This window comes from Amblyomma mixtum, chromosome 4 (assembly GCF_055824585.1).
Source record: "Amblyomma mixtum isolate Tamu chromosome 4, ASM5582458v1, whole genome shotgun sequence".
Classification (NCBI taxonomy): Eukaryota; Metazoa; Arthropoda; class Arachnida; order Ixodida; family Ixodidae; genus Amblyomma; species Amblyomma mixtum.
In genome coordinates this window covers 128,259,367-128,277,976 of record NC_143015.1, presented here as the reverse complement: position 1 = coordinate 128,277,976, position 18,610 = coordinate 128,259,367, and the positions used below count along the sequence as shown (strand labels likewise).

General features: G+C 46.9%; 1 protein-coding gene across 1 annotated transcript in view; it reads right to left on the bottom strand.

The window, feature by feature from the left end:
• Positions 1-18,610, bottom strand: part of LOC149348192 (fatty acid synthase-like) — an 82,283-nt gene that overhangs the window by 16,736 nt on the left and 46,937 nt on the right. Inside the window, exons 20-24 of the mRNA XM_089541701.1 lie at positions 17,357-17,712; positions 16,282-16,635; positions 14,492-14,735; positions 11,701-11,943; positions 9,603-9,830 (exon numbers count right to left, since the gene is read on the bottom strand). Of these exons, the coding sequence (XP_089397827.1) occupies positions 9,603-9,830; positions 11,701-11,943; positions 14,492-14,735; positions 16,282-16,635; positions 17,357-17,712 (1,425 nt within the window). The remainder of the gene's footprint in view (positions 1-9,602; positions 9,831-11,700; positions 11,944-14,491; positions 14,736-16,281; positions 16,636-17,356; positions 17,713-18,610) is intronic.

Below are 18,610 nucleotides of genomic sequence, written 5' to 3'. Positions count from 1 at the left end.
TTCTTACTTAACTTTTATACGTCCGAAACTTGAGTTTGCATGTACAGCGTATGATCCTTTCAATGCGAACCTTATCACTATGCACGAATCTGTCCAGAACCGTGCTGACAGATTTATTTGTTCTGACTACTCTTACCACACTAGCGTTTCTGCATTAAAATCCCACCTCAGTCTTCCCACGCTAGCCTGCAATCGCAAAATCGCCCGTATTTCCTTGTATCACAGATTTTTTCACACCTTTAACCACGATGCCCCCCGTATCACACACGCTCATCGGATATCCCGTAACTCCTAACCAAACGCTGTCTACCCAGAAAAATCTCGTACTGTAACATATCAGCAGTCTTTCTTCCTTAGAACAGCCAACGACTAGAGTGGCCTTCCATCCGAGGTGGCGACCATCTTCAATCCAGTTCATTTAAAATCCGCCATCGAAGATCTATGTCCAAAATAATAGAATTTTGTCAGCCCACCCCCCATGTAAGGTCCTTGTGGACCTTTGAGGAATATTAAATATATAAATAAATAAATAAAAATAAACTCATGGTAGCCACTGAGGTACTCTGCATACCAGTATGATGGATGTGTAAAGACTAAAGCAGTCGCAAGTAGGCCACCATGAAGTGCTTTTTGGAGGTATTCTGGCGCGTTTCGGCAGCTGTCAACCTATTACAAAGCCTAAACGATGCGCTCTGAAATTTGCAGATATGAGCTGCGCATGTTCCGCTGCGTTGGCGACGGATAGCTGTTTGTGGGGCTTAGTCCGAGACACACCTCGTTTCAATAGCTGGGTCATCGCTTCTGGTGCAGCATCCGCAAACCTGAGATTTGCATGTGTGGAATTCATCAGCACTTGTGAGGAATCTACGGGAATAAAAGACACCTTCAACGAACTCAGAGTGGTGTGTGTCAGTGATACATCAGGGACGCGTGTCGAAAGAAGTTCCTAGTTCTTGCAGATAAACTGTGCAGCGCGTTTTTTGCTGCCTCGTCGACGGAAAGCTGTTTCTTACACACCTGGATCATCGCATACTTACGGCTGGTTGCCTGCATCCGGTGAAGCATCTGCCGCACGGACATTAAAACATAAGGTCAGGTTATGAGCGCTCACACTCCCGCCTACAGAACAAATTACATGATGAACGAGCTGAGCGCGCAGTTCGGTACACTACTGATGCGGTCGAGGTCGCCCTTCTTGGGCTCGATCCACTCTCTGTCAGCAAAGTATAATTATTTTACTGTAATTTTAATAAATACACCTAAACACACATGCTGCACAGCGTGTAAGAGACGTTAAAATATGATCACTATTTTCACTTGCTCTCAGTTCATCAAAACGCCTCTCATGCGTACTGGTGCAGTGAGCTTTATGCTGACATGTCGTTCTGATTTGTCTAAAAGGATTCGCAGTTTTATGTATGGTTTGTACAGCAGTGAAAAATTTAGCGTCGTTTCCTTCAGGGCGACGCAGATTAAAGCTCACTTAAAACTGCAGCCGCGGCACGGAATAGGGAACAACTGCGCTGTATGACCAGAAATACGATCTGTATAAATACTTCAGGTGGAGGACACAAGCCATCTGCAGACATTGTGACAGCTGCGGTATCTTCAGTCGAGGTACGTCGGACCCATGCGTCACTAAAGGGCACGTGCGCATGAAGGCTGTTGTGAGCCTACAGCAAGAAATTCGGGTAGCTAGAGCCGCTTTTTGAAGGACAATAAAGAGACAACGGCCATGATTTCATTTTTCGCAAAACTCCAGAGAGCGGACAACAGAGCTAAAAGTCTACATTCACTACTTTCTCGACTCGATAAAACGTACTTCTCTGTCCCTTCAGAGTACATTCTGAAGGTCCCCAAATTGCAGACTCGATACACGTGGCAGGCTATAATTCTTTATCACTAACTAGCCTCTGGAGGCGACAGTGTTCTACAGCGTTCGGATCGCATGAAGCCTGCCACGTGCGTTCGATGGTTGTCTATATATAGCCCCAACACTGCACTGCTGCACGGACAACGGTTGATGCAGAGAAGCTCTGTTGTACTTGTTCTATCAAAACTTTATTATTTTATTTAAATCAGAGCTTTCCTAGAGGCGGCAGGCATATGATCACGGGTTCTCAAAAACGTTTATGGATGCCGGCAACCTTTGATTGCCGAAGCTTGTGTCACGCGACTAATGTACACTGTAAGAACGAAGAAATCTATATAGGGATGAAAAATAACTAGCCCTCCTCTAGCGCACACATTTTATGGCCTTCATAAGCCTCCCAAGGTCGTGAGTACATTTCGATCACTAAACATACGGTTTGCTTACTTTTGGCAACGGAGGTGTACTCTCACTGCAAAGCATATTAACTGGATGCATTTAGCAACGGGAGGAGGCCTTTGAACGTGACATGGAATGTCTTATGGTTAGCCAATAGAGCTGGTTGAAACCTCGGTGAAATTTTTTGTCACTGCTCCAACTGCGCATGTTTTCAATAGGGTTGTGTTTTATAGGGAGAGCTCTATTTCACGACCAAAGCTTCAAAAGCCGATTCATTGCTGAAGCATTGACCTTGAAAAATAAATAAATATTGTGGCGACAGGGTTTCGAACCTAAAGTGGCTCGAACAGGTCAGCCTCGATGGCCACTGCACGAGAGCACTATGCTATCGCCGCAGCCGATCACGCATCGTGTTGAACTGCCACACTCCCGGACTGTGCTTCGCAGGTTGTCCTCTTTATCAATTTCCATCTGTGAGCAAAAGTCACGAAAGGAAAGCAAACACAATCAACTGGCCCCGCCCGCCGCGCTAGCTCAGTGGTAAGGCGCTGTCTACTGAGCCGGAGTACCCGGGTTCGAACCGGACCGCGGCGGCCGCGTTTCGATGGAGGCGAAACGCAAGAGGGGTCCGTGTGCTGTGCTATGTCAGTGCAGTTTAAATATCCCCAGGTGGTCGAAATTACTCCGGAGGCCTCCACTACGGCACCTCTTTCTCTCTTTCTTCTTTCACTCACACCTTCCTCCCTTCCCTTACGGCGCAGTTCAGGTGTCCGCCGAGATATGTGAGACAGATACTGCGCCATTTCCTTTCTTCAAAAACCAATTTACCAATCAACTGGCTCCATGGGGACATGGACACCTAAATCTCTCTTTAGGATACGTGGCGGTAGTGAACGAGAGTTGTGCGCTGCTTACTTTTCTGTTGACAAGGTTTGACAGAAACACGCCTCTGTAGCAACAGGCCGCCGTCGTTTATTGGGCTTTGGCATTGACTTTGGCAACGTTGTAAACTGTGTTCATACTGAGGAAAAGAAAGGAGCATAACTGGCTCTCTTGGTCCGTGGACACCTCAGTCGCGCTTCCATGTACGTACTGGTGGTGTCCCCCTGCAAAAACCTGCTTTCGCACAATATTTTGTGTCAAGCAATGGTAAACCACGTTCAGTTTTTCTTGATTTGTGTCTATAAACATGTGAATGTTGTCGGCCCGCGCATTAGCGTATGTCTAAACAAGCTGCTATGTAAACGCTTTTCTTCCAAAAATGCTTATTGAAAATACAGCGCTCATCTCATTTCCTCATCATATCCGTGTTCGAATTTTTGCGCTCCTGTGTTATTCCTGAAAAGCATTTCTCAACGGGAGGTAATTTATGAACGCATTTTACATGGTAACCGCAACTCTCTGAAAGTTATTTTTGTTGCAGCGGTGAAGGTTAGTCGGCGTGCAACACAAACACCTTAGAGAGCAGGAGATGAGAAAGCCGCCGCTGTTGATGAGTTGCAGAACCCCACACTCAACGTGCGGAAATCTTGAGTTCTGAACGCGCAGGACATATGTTGTTCCTTTTTTTTATTTGTTGTAAAATTATCATAATTAGAAAATCACTCTAACACTAATTTCCCCACTGTGATCCGCAACACCATATAGAACGGAACATATCCCTCTGCTTTCCTCGGCTTCAGTGACGGCTGCATTTTGCAGTAGGATGTTTTCATTGTGTTCCGAGTCACCACCGTGGCGGCTGCTACGATACCAGTGCAACACAACTCCAGTCTAAGAAAAGGATGAAACCTGCTACTCAGCAGTGGTTATTCACGCCACATCAAAATTTAATCTGTAAGTAGTGTTGCTGCATTTTGCAGTAGGATGTTTTCATTGTGTTGCGAGTCACCACCATCGCGGCTGCTACGATACCAGTGCAACATAACTCCAGTCTAAGAAAAGGATGAAACCTGCTACTCAGCAGTGATTATTCACCCCACATCAAAATTTAATCTGTAAGTAGTGTTGCTGCATTTTGCAGTAGGATGTTTTCATTGTGTTGCGAGTCACCACCATCGCGGCTGCTATGATACCAGTGCAACATAACTCCAGTCTAAGAAAAGGATGAAACCTGCTACTCAGCAGTGATTATTCACCCCACATCAAAATTTAATCTGTAAGCAGTGTTGCTGTATTTTGCAGTAGGATGTTTTCAATGTGTTGCGAGTCACCACCGTGGCGGCTGCTACGATACCAGTGCAACATAACTGCAGTCTAAGAAAAGGATGAAACCTGCTACTCAGCAGTGGTTATTCACCCCACATCAAAATTTAATCTGTAAGTAGTGTTGCTGCATTTTGCAGTAGGATGTTTTCATTGTGTTCCGAGTCACCACCCTGGCGGGTGCTACGATACAAGTGCAACACAACTCCAGTCTAAGAAAAGGATGAAACCTGCTACTCAGCAGTGGTTATTCACCCCACATCAAAATTTAATCTGTAAGTAGTGTTGCTGCATTTTGCAGTAGGATGTTTTCATTGTGTTGCGAGTCACCACCATCGCGGCTGCTACGATACCAGTGCAACATAACTCCAGTCTAAGAAAAGGATGAAACCTGCTACTCAGCAGTGATTATTCACCCCACATCAAAATTTAATCTGCAAGTAGTGTTGCTGCATTTTGCAGTAGGATGTTTTCATTGTGTTGCGAGTCACCACCATCGCGGCTGCTACGATACCAGTGCAACATAACTCCAGTCTAAGAAAAGGATGAAACCTGCTACTCAGCAGTGATTATTCACCCCACATCAAAATTTAATCTGTAAGCAGTGTTGCTGTATTTTGCAGTAGGATGTTTTCAATGTGTTGCGAGTCACCACCGTGGCGGCTGCTACGATACCAGTGCAACATAACTGCAGTCTAAGAAAAGGATGAAACCTGCTACTCAGCAGTGGTTATTCACCCCACATCAAAGTTTAATCTGTAAGCAGTGTTGCTGCATTTTGCAGTAGGATGTTTTCAATGTGTTGCGAGTCACCACCATGGCGGCTGCTACGATACCAGTGCAACATAACTCCAGTCTAAGAAAAGGATGAAACCTGCTACTCAGCAGTGGTTATTCACCCCACATCAAAATTTAATCTGTAAGCAGTGTTGTTGCATTTTGCAGTAGGATGTTTTCATTTTGTTGCGAGTCACCACCATGGCGGCTGCTACGATACCAGTGCAACATAACTCCAGTCTAAGAAAAGGATGAAACCTGCAACTCAGCAGTGGTTATTCACCCCCCATCAAAATTTAATCTGTAAGCAGTGTTGTTGCATTTTGCAGTCGGATGTTTTCATTGTGTTGAGAGTCACCACCATGGCGGCTGCTACGATACCAGTGCAACATAACTCCATTCTAAGAAAAGGATGAAACCTGCTACTCAGCACTGGTTATTCACCCCACATCAAAATTTAATCTGTAAGCAGTGTTGTTGCATTTTGCAGTAGGATGTTTTCAATGTGTTGCGAGTCACCACCATGGCGGCTGCTACGATACCAGTGCAACATAACTCCAGTCTACGAAAAGGGTGAAACCTGCTACTCAGCAGTGGTTATTCACCCCACATCAAAATTTAATCTGTAAGCAGTGTTGTTGCATTTTGCAGTAGGATGTTTTCATTGTGTTGCGAGTCACCACCATGGCGGCTGCTACGATACCAGTGCAACATAACTCCAGTCTAAGAAAAGGATGAAACCTGCAACTCAGCAGTGGTTATTCACCCCCCATCAAAATTTAATCTGTAAGCAGTGTTGTTGCATTTTGCAGTCGGATGTTTTCATTGTGTTGAGAGTCACCACCATGGCGGCTGCTACGATACCAGTGCAACATAACTCCAGTCTACGAAAAGGGTGAAACCTGCTACTCAGCAGTGGTTATTCACCCCACATCAAAATTTAATCTGTAAGCAGTGTTGTTGCATTTTGCAGTAGGATGTTTTCATTTTGTTGCGAGTCACCACCATGGCGGCTGCTACGATACCAGTGCAACATAACTCCAGTCTAAGAAAAGGATGAAACCTGCTACTCAGCAGTGATTATTCACCCCACATCAAAATTTAATCTGTAAGCAGTGTTACAGTAAATCATTGTGCGCTTGTTCTGCTAGTGCCAGACAATTAAGAGCCTGATGCAGGCAGTATATGACAGAACTGGGGTGCAGGGCAGGACAAAAGTACTAAACGTCTCCAGCAATCACTCTTTTTATTGTTCTGCACAACGAGGATTGTCTGTGATCGTTCTTCATTGCCGGAACTGGGAGCAATGATAGCTGCCCCAAGCTTAGCTCCTTGGCCCGGGAGGAATGTCTTGCGAGAGACGTCGGCCACAGTGACCTCAAATTTTTCATGGATGAACTGCAAAATTGTTGAACGGGGAATGAAGGAAGTATTGAGTTTGCAGATCACTTTAAAATGTGGACGGACATATTAATGGTTTTCTGGCGACACCGGTAATTCGCGATATACCTTTACCTGTCTGTAGGGCACTCGTTACTACATGAAGCTCGGATATAAATATGAAGTCGACATGTTTTCAGGAGGCAACACTTTTCGGTGAAAATGTTTGGCGTAACTGTGAGCAAGTGCTGTGAAGGAAAAGAGGGCGCGATTGTGCGGCTTCTATCCAGCGCTCAATAATTCCTCGTTTTCCATTTATATTCTTCCTAACGGGTTATACACAGATTTCTCAATTTTTAATGGCACTCATAAAATTTTTATAGTGGCTTTATAAATTGGGTAGATTAGCTTGTATGCTATCGAGGCGATTTTTTACAGTGACAGTTGCTTTAGATTCGTTCGAGCCATTTAGAGAAGCTTTTCGCGATAGAATCTACCGTCATCCACGGTCGTACCGACAATCTACTTCGTAGCTCGACAGCCGCGAAGCGGCCGGGTGAGAGAGAAAAGCCTCGTTAATGCAGCTCGCCGCCGCTAGGAGTCCTGGGATAGCCTAGGACTCCTTCAGAGTGAAATACTATGTGAAGAACGCCTGAGGAAATATCACGATACCGGGTAGGCAGCAGAGGTGTTTAGATATTTTTACCAAAAGAGCGTTGACTCAGAGTGGCGGGAAAGGCCTTAAAAGGTAACGAGTAAGTATGCAGGAAACAGGGACAGAGAATTAAAAGGTAAATTTAAACGACAGGTGAAAAATGAAGAATGTATAAACTGGACTAATTGAGTGAAAATATACAGACTAGAACTTTTTAAAAATGGGAAAAGGAAAATCAGAAAGGAATCGCTCAATGATGACTCAAGAGGCAGTGCTCTGCTCTTTGAAACTGAAGGACAGTGTCATAGAACACGAAGCTATAAAAAGAAATTTAGGCAAGAATATGACACGTGTGCAGTGTTTGCAAATTTTAGACCCCAGTGCTTAGAGATAATAAAGGTCATGTGGATGAATCTGTGGTTGAAGTTAGCAAAGAACTGGCTGGAAGATTTGTGGCTTGAAAGCATGACGGTGTTGTATGGCCCCAAGTTCATGATTAAAACTGTATTTGAACCAGAAAGGCAACTTTACAGATTTTACCCTGAAGTTTGATGGATTGGTAAAAGAAATATAAAGGAAAAACGGTGGACATGGAGGCACCTGACACCACTACGTTTAAAAGCGGACGCTGTATGTTCCATTCATCCATCAATCCAGAAGCCGAGCGTCGGTTGACGGTGGTCGGTCCCGGTTTCGAAGGGGTCGCGACGAGGAAAACTCGCTGGAGAATTTCCGCGCACCTGTTGCTCTACGTTTTGACCGTTTCTAGCAGTCGGTTTGCCATATATACTGTACAGGGCAGTTTCAACGACGATTTCTGCATCGTGAAGCTCAGACAACGTATATGCATAAACCTGGAGTCCGTGTCGTACGCTGGAAAAGCGGCAGAAGGTCGAGTATGCACGTGGGCGTAGAAACACAAAAACAGACCTGTCAGATGCCCTAACGGGGCAGTCGCTTTTGAGACACCTGTGAAACACTAAGATTGGCCTTCCACTCTAGGCCTCAAAGACGCTAATGCCAATCAGCTCCCGCTGATTCATGCGCTAAGCCTGGAAGCTTACCTCTACTGATTTACTTTTCTTAGATTCGGCCATATTTCACTACTCAGAGCGTTGAAAGCAACGCGCTGCACTACACAGGTTTATGGAAGTGGCCGAGGATGTCATACTGCAGCCGAAATGCTAGAAGCAGAATTTACTTTCAAAACATCAGCCCTATTATCAACTTCAGGCACAATGGTTATGGTGGACGCAATGCAAATACAAGGCCAAAGAGGTATACTGCTGGCTAGTCTTTTTATGCGAAGCATATTACTAGAGCTACACTACAGCCCGTCGAGCGCGGCGGTGGAGCTACCATTGACCTTTAGCGTGACCACGTGACACCACGTGACAACATGACGTCACAGCAGAGGAGAGATGGGCTGCCGGCTCGCGCGGTCGGCCGCGGCGGTGGAGGCTCCACATCAGAGGCGCTGCAGCTGACCACGTGACGCTACAGCAGCGGTATAAAGCTGAGCTTGCCTCGCTCTCCGGGCGCTTACGAGGCGGCCAGGTGTTGGGATGCCGCCTAGAAGCAGGGCTGATTTGAACGAGAAGCGAAAGCTTCAGCGTGACACAGGGACCGATGAAGAGCGGGATGAACGTCTGGCTAAGCGGCGTGCTCAATATGCGGCTCGGCGACAACGTTCTACAACAACTGAAGAACAAAGCGAGGAACTTGTCAGCAATGCTTCCACTAGTGCTGCCACCGAGTCCGTCAGTAGTTCTACAAGTTCGGAACGCTGGAATGCTACGAAACCGAATAGGCGCGCCCGGGAAACTTCTGAAGATCGACGGCAGCGACTTGAGAAAGAACGACCGAGGCGAGAAAGGGAAAAGGAGACGCGGAGGAAACGACGTGCTGAAGGAAAGCCATGTATTACCAAGCCTAGCCATCAATATGCTTCGCATCTGACTAGGCTTAACCTTAGCTAAGGCTCAGCCATTTTTTTTTTCTTTTAGCATGAAGCCAAAGTGGGAAGGTGGGTTGTCAGGTTAGAGCCTGGCCTTTTCATGAGCTTAAGGGTGCGGTCCTTCGAACTTCAGTGCTCACAGGCATGTGGTAAGAAGGGTTCAAACTTTCTTACATGACGATTGTTCTAAAAAAGCTGTATAGGTTTGCTTTGTATCTTGAAGCTGCATGACTGTGATGAAGGGGATACTGAGAAGAAATTCGTCCCTGAATCAAATAGGTTTCATTTCCGAAGTTTCCCCCCAACATGACGGTCAAGAATTTCTGTGTGATGCGGAAAATTTTATAACAGGAGCTTACTCTCTTCCCATTTGGTTACAGCTTCGTTTTCTACTGGAGAAGCTTCGCCGCCGGTGCCCTGCCCAATTTGGCGAAGCCTTGTGAGCGTAAGCTTGCGTATTTCGGTCATGGAGAGGGTGACGTCATAGTATCTCTCCAGCGTCTGCTGCACTTCGACGCCTATCAGAGAGTCCATGCCGAAGTCACCGAGACTCATGTTCGGATCCAGGCTCCCAGCATCTTTCACACCTGCAAACGAACATGTACACGATAAACCACGGACATTTCCCCGTGAGAAATGTTCACTTCAATCATGGTAGTTGCGCGAAACACACGCACAAACACACAAGACAGGCTACAGGACGAGGCGTAGAAGACAGGGTACGGGATTGCGCTCGTCCCGTACCCTGCCTTGTGTGTGTGTGTTTCGCGCAACCACAATGTCTGAAGTATTGAACCAACTAGCCCGACAACACGTTGTACTTGTTCACTTCAATAATCGCAAGATATACTTGAACTCTTCTCCGCGGCTGCATCTCTGTGAAATCCGTAGGTACCACATAACTAACGAAAAGCGGTGTATTCTCGTACGCGCCTATTAAATACCACTGGGCCACCTGGACAACGCTACAACAGGTAAATGCTGGGATTCCAGATCACAAATTATTACGACTCCGGTGCCGTTTACACTGCTTGAAGTCCCTCACCTGAAAGGTATAGAGCTCTTATTTGGCTGCGCAATGAAAATATTTTTATTCATTGAATCACTTTTTGCTTCCAGCCTCGCCCTAACACAATAACCCGCAAAGGCCTGACCACACTTAACCATGGTTCCAATAAGTAGGCGGAGGCTGCTGTATCACTGTTAAACGCGGCTAATATAACTGTAGATCCTAGTCGAGTATTGGTCATGCGAAAAATAATTCTCTTCGTCTCTGAGTACGCCCTTAACCTTTCAAAGAAATACACAGGAGAGTACCTTATCTAAATTACGAGTAAGACCAATTCACTGAGGTAACCACAGGTTGAGTCAACGCCTGAAGTATACATTACACCCCCCCCCCCCCCATTAAAAAAATTGCCGACGATTACGTTACTTCCTAATGCGAAATTTGAGCGCAGCTCATCAGCTGTTCCAGCACTTCGATAGACTGAGGCAAAAAATTCGAGCAAGACATTTATGTACATTGCAGACAACTTGTTATTTTTACCACATATTCCTTCTTCAAGAAACACTCCACTAACAGTTCTTGATAGTCATGGAGGAAGCTTTGTGGACGGAGAAATAGATGGATATATGCTTGATTGCTGCACCAATGCCTGGTTCTCAAAGTCGAGTCTGCGCAAGTATTTCGCGAGGTTGTCAACGCTGTGAGAGCTGTTACGAGCGAGAGGAACGGGATGTTCTCCCGCATAAGTGGCAAGAAATTCCCGCTTGTCTTTATATCTACATTAAAGTCCCCACCCACCCTGCCACCCTGGCAGGTGGCAGCGTTTCTGGCGTAACGTTGTCAATTCCAAAGCATGTAGCGCACGTCTGTCACTACCGCCACTTAGCTTAAAGCCCGATTGAGGTGTTCACTATTCCAAGAGGGCAGTTATGCGCCGTCCCTCTGGTTCAGGTGTCCACCGAGATGTGTGAGACAGATACTGCGAATTTTCTTTTCTCAAAAAAATACCGAGGACACTTTGGAAACTCTAAAGCGTCCTTGGCGAAAGCCTTGTGGTCAACTCACTGCCGCTTCCCCGAACCGCTTGGCGCGGAATCACTGGGCCGCTTCGGAGTCATTCGTCTCACTCACTCGACTGCAACGAGACGTCTGGCAAAGGAGCGGCGGTGTAGGTGCCACTGCCGACGCGCGCGCAATCGTTCTACCGCTAGTGTGTGACGTCACGGTTGCTATGCACAGTTGCGCCCCCACACTGGCGCGCGGGTTGGTAAGGTGGGAGGAGGTTGCGCTTTTACTTTCTCCTTTCCAAGCTCCCGCTCCATTGCTTTCGCAGCTTAAAGGGTGTCGACTGCTGGTTACAACGGACAACGGCGACGCCGCGAAACGGGCGACTAAGAGCTGCGCTCTAAAAACGCCATTATACATCGGCAATGCTAGTCTCCACTTACCAAAGATATGCGTAATGATCTCCACAATGTCTCGTGTCTTGACTTTCGACTCGTCCGGGTTTTCGGACATGTCAGCCCTGACGAAGCTGCAGACGACGGGCTGCTTCTGGTTCAGCAATTGGTCCAGGACGTTCAGGCAGCTGCCGATTGGCTGGGGTGCGTACCCGGCGAGAGTCATGTCGGCGCCTTTCGTCCGGTGCAACACTCCAACGTCACCAATAACTCCCCACTGTATGGCCAGTCCTGGGCGAGCAAAGAGTAGAAGTTTTTCTCTTAATTTAAAGATTTCCCGAAACTGCGTTTATTTAACCGTTTATTGTTATAGAAGCGCCGGAAAAAATTGGCACCAACGCTTAGTACCTAATAAAAGTTCTCACTTTTATTCAAAGCGCTTGCAAAGATTGGTTACAAAAAAAAATGATTACAACCATTTTGAATTCACTTTAATGCACGGAATGAGCGCTGGCTGGTTTCTGCTTTTTATTTTATGATTAAAAGCTGTGCGATTGAAAATTTTGCATAAATCGAAACTTTTATTCCTAAGTCATTCATGCGCGGCTGCTAAAGTGAAGTGAAGCCGAAAGTGAAGAACCTGGAGTCTTTAGGGGGCGTTCTGCTTGGTGAGCACATACTTAAATTTTAGCACTTTTCAAGGGCTGTTCCGAGTTGGAGCGCCCAAAGAGATATTTCACGCACGCTTTACTTTTAGCCTCGACCAGCGACTTCAGTAAACAGAGGAGGCTTCTGAACTCTTTTTATCCACGCGGTGGCTCAGCGGTTAGGGCGCTCAGCCGTCCTTAGTTCCCGGGTTCGAACCCGGCCGCGTTTCGACGGAGGCGAAGCGCAAAAGGCCGTAAATGTTTGTGCCTAGAATTGAACATTCTTACTGACTATGAGACCTCGGAGCGCAGCTGGGGATTTACTATTATTTTTTTTTAAATCCGCAGGTCGATATTTCGTCGCTTAGTCACGGCTTTTGGATGTATCCTTGCATTGTTGGTGCTGGTGCGAAAATAAGTAATCGGAGCTAGCTATTCCGGTCTCGCTGGAAGTCACACGTTCTCTATCAACCACGAAGAAAGAGTGTTTGTATATGAGTAAACGCACTAGCGTTCGCTACGATAGAAGGATACGACTCAAGAACGAAGCAGCAGATGCCCCTCAAAAGAGGACCTACGGCAAATCGTCGACCTATTTTCGTGACGGTGCGGTTAAACCTATTAAGCCATGGTTATTCCCCTTTCATCTGCTACCCCCTGCGATTTCCCGCTAGCAGGCCAAAGGGAATCGGTCAAGGGGGAGAGGAGGAGAATGCCTCAGGTGGGAGAATCGGTCGACGCCATTGGCTGAAGGGGCTCCTTTTGGGGCCATAACGGCTTCTGTCTTGAGTTGTGTCTGTCAGTAGCCTGCGCATACTGCAATTGCCAGGTTCATTTAGGCAACATGCCAAAAATGTTTCAGACCAATAGCACCCCGGCGCTACTGTTTGCTTCAAGCATGACGTCACGGCTATACTTCCGGTAACGGAGACAGTCGAGCAGCCGTCTGCAGTCTTCCCTGCCCCCGCCAGGCGGGATGAAGCTTATCGCGGTTCTGAAGCTTCTCAATTATTAGTGCGATGACCTCTAGATACGAGAAGAAAATGTGCGCTGCATGGCACTGCTGAGAAGGGCAGGCTGAGGGACGCTAACAGCGTATGGAATGGAGTTCGTCGTCAATGGCACTTCTGTGCCGGTGTCCATGCTGTTGTGAAAGGGGAGAATTTTAGTAAAATATGCTAAACTGTTTCAACCGAGCCGCACTCGTCATAAATGTGTCTATTCGCTTCACGTAATCGGCGCTGGTAGCTGTTTGTGAACACTGCCGAACGAATTATTTCAGGCCACCTTTGAAGAGCGTTATCGTGCTGTTGAATTGATTTCTGCTTGCATGCATTATTGAGTGTTTTGTGTTCCAATCTTGTCAAAGCCTGATTTTAAGGCCAGTGATATCTGGAAGTACACACGTAAACCGGAAAAAAATATACCTACTTTTTTACACACCTGTATATTCTTCCAATCGCTAGGATGTTTGGTTTGGTTTGGTTTATGGGGTTTAACGTCCCAAAGCGACTAAGGCTATGAGAGACGCCGTAGTGGAGGACTCCGGAAATTTCGACCACCTGGGGTTCTTTAACGTGCACTGTCATCGCACAGTACACGGGCCTCTAGAATTTCTCCTCCAAAGAAATTCAACCGCCGCGGCCGGGATCGAACCCGCGTCTTTCGGGTCAGCAGTCGAGCACCATAACCGCTGAGCCACCGCGGCGGCTCTAGGATGTAATTAGGTAGTCGTGTCATAAACCATCATTGAGGTAAGTCAACGCTCCTCCTCGGAACACAACTTCGTAGTGGAAATCTCCGCAGGGTTAGGCGGGTAAAGGCGAAGAGTACACATGATACTTAAAGGAAATGAAGTGAGGGGCGGCTACAACAGATGCACCTGCTTAAGCAGTATTCTTCGGCTTGTACGAGGTCGCGCAATATGCAATTTAACAAGGCAGCGTGTGGCCATATCGTTGCGCGAAGCACTGCCGCTGAGAGGCTGCGAGAATCGTCTCCATAGGCGTGTGCCCAGTAAACAGGTCTGGTGCGCATGCGCCCGATGACGCCCATTCTCACCGGCCTCCTGCGGCAGCACTTCACGAAGTGAGCAGGCCACAAGCTGCGCTCATCATTTTTATAATGGGTGACCCTGTTAGTTTAAAATCATTGTGTACAGGCCAGAGATATGAACAGGACTATTAACTCACCGGGCAGACCATCCGCCACCCGTCGCTCGCAGATGCGCTCCATGGCTGAGTTGGCGTAGCCGTAGTTGGTCTGCCCCACATTGCCGTCGCAAGAGACAAAAGATGAGAAGGCGACGAAATGGTCCAGCTCCGGGCAAAAGTTTCGCGAGAGTTCGTCTAGGTGGCCTGTGGCGTACACTTTTATTTTGCACACATCCTGGAAAGCCTCAGTAGTCTGGTTCTCAAGCAGGCCGTCACGAAGCACCTGAAGACAAAACGGGTGGCTGGTTTTTCAAAAGGTCACGTTTGTATCCCACCGTTTTATCCCGGCAGAGTACAAACTTTCTCTATATTACCACAACAGCGTTAAAGGCCCCGTTGGATAGAAAATTTGTTGTCCAGTGGCACATCGCTTAACCGCTGCACCACTGTGCCAGAAAGTCTGTCAGGATCCCCAGAGATGTATGAATGTACAGAATTGCCTTCTGCATATGCGAGATTTAACTCACTACGCTGTTTAAGACGAAGTTTGTGTCCTCTCGAATTTCTTTTTTCCTTTCAGTGTGCCAGCAAAGCCCTAGAGGAATCTTGCTACTATATGTATAATAACTGATTTACAAGTGTCCTGGCCGTTACCCCAGGTGATTTCAGTGTTGGTGTGCAATAAATACGCAGTGTACGCGGAAAAATTCATTGTGCAGAACGTGGCTTCAGGAATTTTTCCAACAGCAAGAATGATTTTCTTTTTACCTGTCGCGTTACTAAGGTTACAGGAATCCATGACCGATCTGCGAAAGGCATAGCACTACAATCAGCAGTTTCATGTGTTTATTCGCTATAAATACGACCATACCACATAATAACTCGAGGAATAAGCTTGATGAAATGAGATAATTATTTATTAATACCCATTGAAAAGATGCAAAAGAAACGTTAAAGCGCCCTTTCAGGCATCGTTTCGAAAGTTATTCATCCAAAGCTGCATTACAGATACCGAACGCCAACAGCCTGGTGTCGTTTAAGTTATATACGAAAGTCACGCGACTTCATTAAAAGGCATTCACACAGTACTTGATCGCGGTGATTCATGAGTCTCTAAGGCCTCCGCAGTGGCTGAGTGGCTATGGCGCTCAGCTGCTGACCCGAAAGACGCGGGTTCGATCCCGGCCACGGAGGTAGGATTTCAATGAAGGCGAAATTATAGAGTCCCATGTACTGTGCGATGTCAATGCACGTTAATGAACACCAGGGAGTCGAAATTTCCGCAGCCCTTTACTACGGCGTCCCTTATTGCCTGAGTCGCTTTGCGACCTTAAACCTCCACAAACCATGAATCTGTACCACAATTTTCACAACACGCTAGTTAAGACTTTGCCTCTCTGGAATACAGCTATGCCTCCAACAGCCTATGAATGCAGCCGGAATTTTCCAGCTCTTCAAACCGACGAATCAGTTATTGTTCGTAAATTTTATATTCTAGGGTTTAACGTTCAAAAACGACATACTGCTTATGCGGGACCCCGCACTTGCAGACTCCGAAATAATTTTAGCTGCCTGGGATTTCTTAACTTTGCTGGTATCGCACAGCGCACGGGAAGCGCTCCTTAGCTAACCTATCTGAAATAATGCAAAGCAAGCTAAATTTTCCAATCCCCTGGAAGACAGAATGGGGAAATGAGCGTTGCTGTGCTGCCTTTCCTTGCGTGAAAACTTCTCCACCTCATACTCGAAATCAGCACGCTCACAGAACATAGTGCGCATAAGTACAGTGCGTCCTATTCCCAAAAATGATCATAACATTTTCCCCTTACCATGGCGACGTTGAAGATTCCGCCGACAGGACCCATGGCCGATGCTTCTTCAATTATCTTCTGAGCCTCCTGCTTCGTAGAGGCGTCTGCTCTGCTAACGATGACCTCGGCTCCAGCGTTCTTCCACCTCCAGAGACAGAGGCGCTGGTATCCGTTCCGCACTCCCGATCGGGAGCTGAGCAGGAGCTTTCGACAGCCACGGCCAACCATCCAGTCGGCGAGCTCCAGGCCGGAGCCGCCCAGGCCTCCTATGATGACGTAACATTTGTGTGCGTAGAAATAGGTGCGCGTCACTGCCTCCACGCTGAAAGGCGGCACTTGGACTATCGCTCGACTGCTCTCTTCCGGTCGAACCTGCGGGCAGCAGTAACAAAGTCTTGAGCAGCTGACCGTAGACAGAAGTATTTAAAAAATATGCCGTCATAACTGCAATATAATTGTGTCGCATCGCAGTTTACTTTTTTTTGTAGGCGGGCGGAGGGAGGAAATGTAATATACTGTAGATCCTGCTCACAGCGCTAAGGAGTGGCACATGATTCAGCAGCAGCGGGCGACCACGGAATAAAAGAGAACAGTAGGCAGTGATGTCGCATGGTACTGTTGAATTTGTCTTTTTTGCTTCTGAAAGTGCTACCCCTTCTTCTGCCGAGTTGCTGTCAAGCTACATTAGCAGCTTGGCAAGGACGGCAAGCTTTCATTTATTTTGGTCATACCGTGTCCTCTATGTTCGTTCTTGTGTTTTATTTCTCTTTTAAACGCTCCGTCTTTATGCCGTCCTTCACAATAAACCTTTTGTTAAAAACGTACACATTAGATAGCATGTTTCCGGGCAACGTGATGGGATTCGATACTTGTTTACGCCAACTTGAGCGATGGTACACAGACGACGCAGAAAATAAGCAATGTGTCCTGTTCAACGTGGTCCTGTCTCAACGTCCACGTCGACCGTGTACCATTTTTCAAGCAGACCTATCCCAATCAAATGCGATCATGGTGTCGGCAACTGTTCATCATGTTTTTCCAGACTACATGAGGAAGTACAGTTTTCCACTGTTTCTCTAAAGTGCAGCCTTACTTCCAGCACAACTTTTCCCATGTGCTTTCCGGAGGCCATGAAGCGGAACGCCTCCTCTGCCTGGTCCCGCCTGAAACAAATGACGTCCAGGGGTCGCACCACGCCGGAGGCGATGCCCTGCTGGACGAGGTCTTTCACGCGACGCTTGTTGGCCGCCATGAGCGGGCCGTCCACGTGCAGTGAGTCCAGTAGAACTCCGCAGAAGGTGACGCTCTTGAGGAAAACTGACATCCCCAGCGAGGAATCCTTGGCCAGATCGAACTTGCCAATCTCCAGAAAACGGCCGTGAGTCGCCAAGCAGCGCAAGCTTGCCTGGAGTTTCTCTTCCGATAAGGAGTTGAGCACGAGGTCTACTCCTGGTGTAAAGGAGAAGGAAGACAGCGAACGCTCAGTCGAAAACATAGGCGAATGGAAGTACCCCTATCGACACAAGGTCTGTTCAGAAGAGGGAGCAGATCTGCTCGCTTGGTGACGTTTTTGCAAGTTTCTGATTCCAGTAAATTGATTTCAATACAGTATACCAAATGCAGTTTTAAGAAAGGAGCTCCGTAGCTGACGTGCTTAGTCTACTCTACGTGGGGCCTTAAAGCAATTTTTCCGGAGCATTTCAATCCACAGAAGGCTACCACCACTCGAAAGAAATAATTCGCCCACTAAAACCGGTCAGCGCCCGGGTGGACATGAGACTCAATCCCGCACTCAGCAGTATCATGCTGATGACTTAACTGCTGTATTACTGCGCCATCAATGCCACATTTTGATCGGTGAAAAATTAAACTCCTTCCCCGCGCATTTTTAAGCATGACGATACTACACGGCTGGCAACTTTCGCAAAATACATATTTCTTCTGAAAATGGAGTCCTTTTAATCAACCATTCCTGCTACTAAGGCTTTACAACAGAAAAATTTCATTGCTTATGATTACGTTTTTACAGTGATTTATTTATTAATCATCAATGACTCACGTGTACTTTGTGTGTTCCACGGAATGTTGGTATACTAACCAGGGGATAGCATCATTCAAGGGTGTATTCCTTGCCGCTTCTGAACGAACCTCGATTTCACTGACGGTCACTTTGGAAAAAAAAAAAAACTCTCTGGTAGTTATCAGTAAAAACAACTGAATAAACATCTTGCAGCGAGCTTGGTCGGGGTAGGCGGCATTCGGTTACTTATACGATAAATGCGATTAAGGCGTCTAACAGGTTTTTTAAGGCGGAAGCCTTTAATGTCTCATCGTTGTAAGCAGCAGT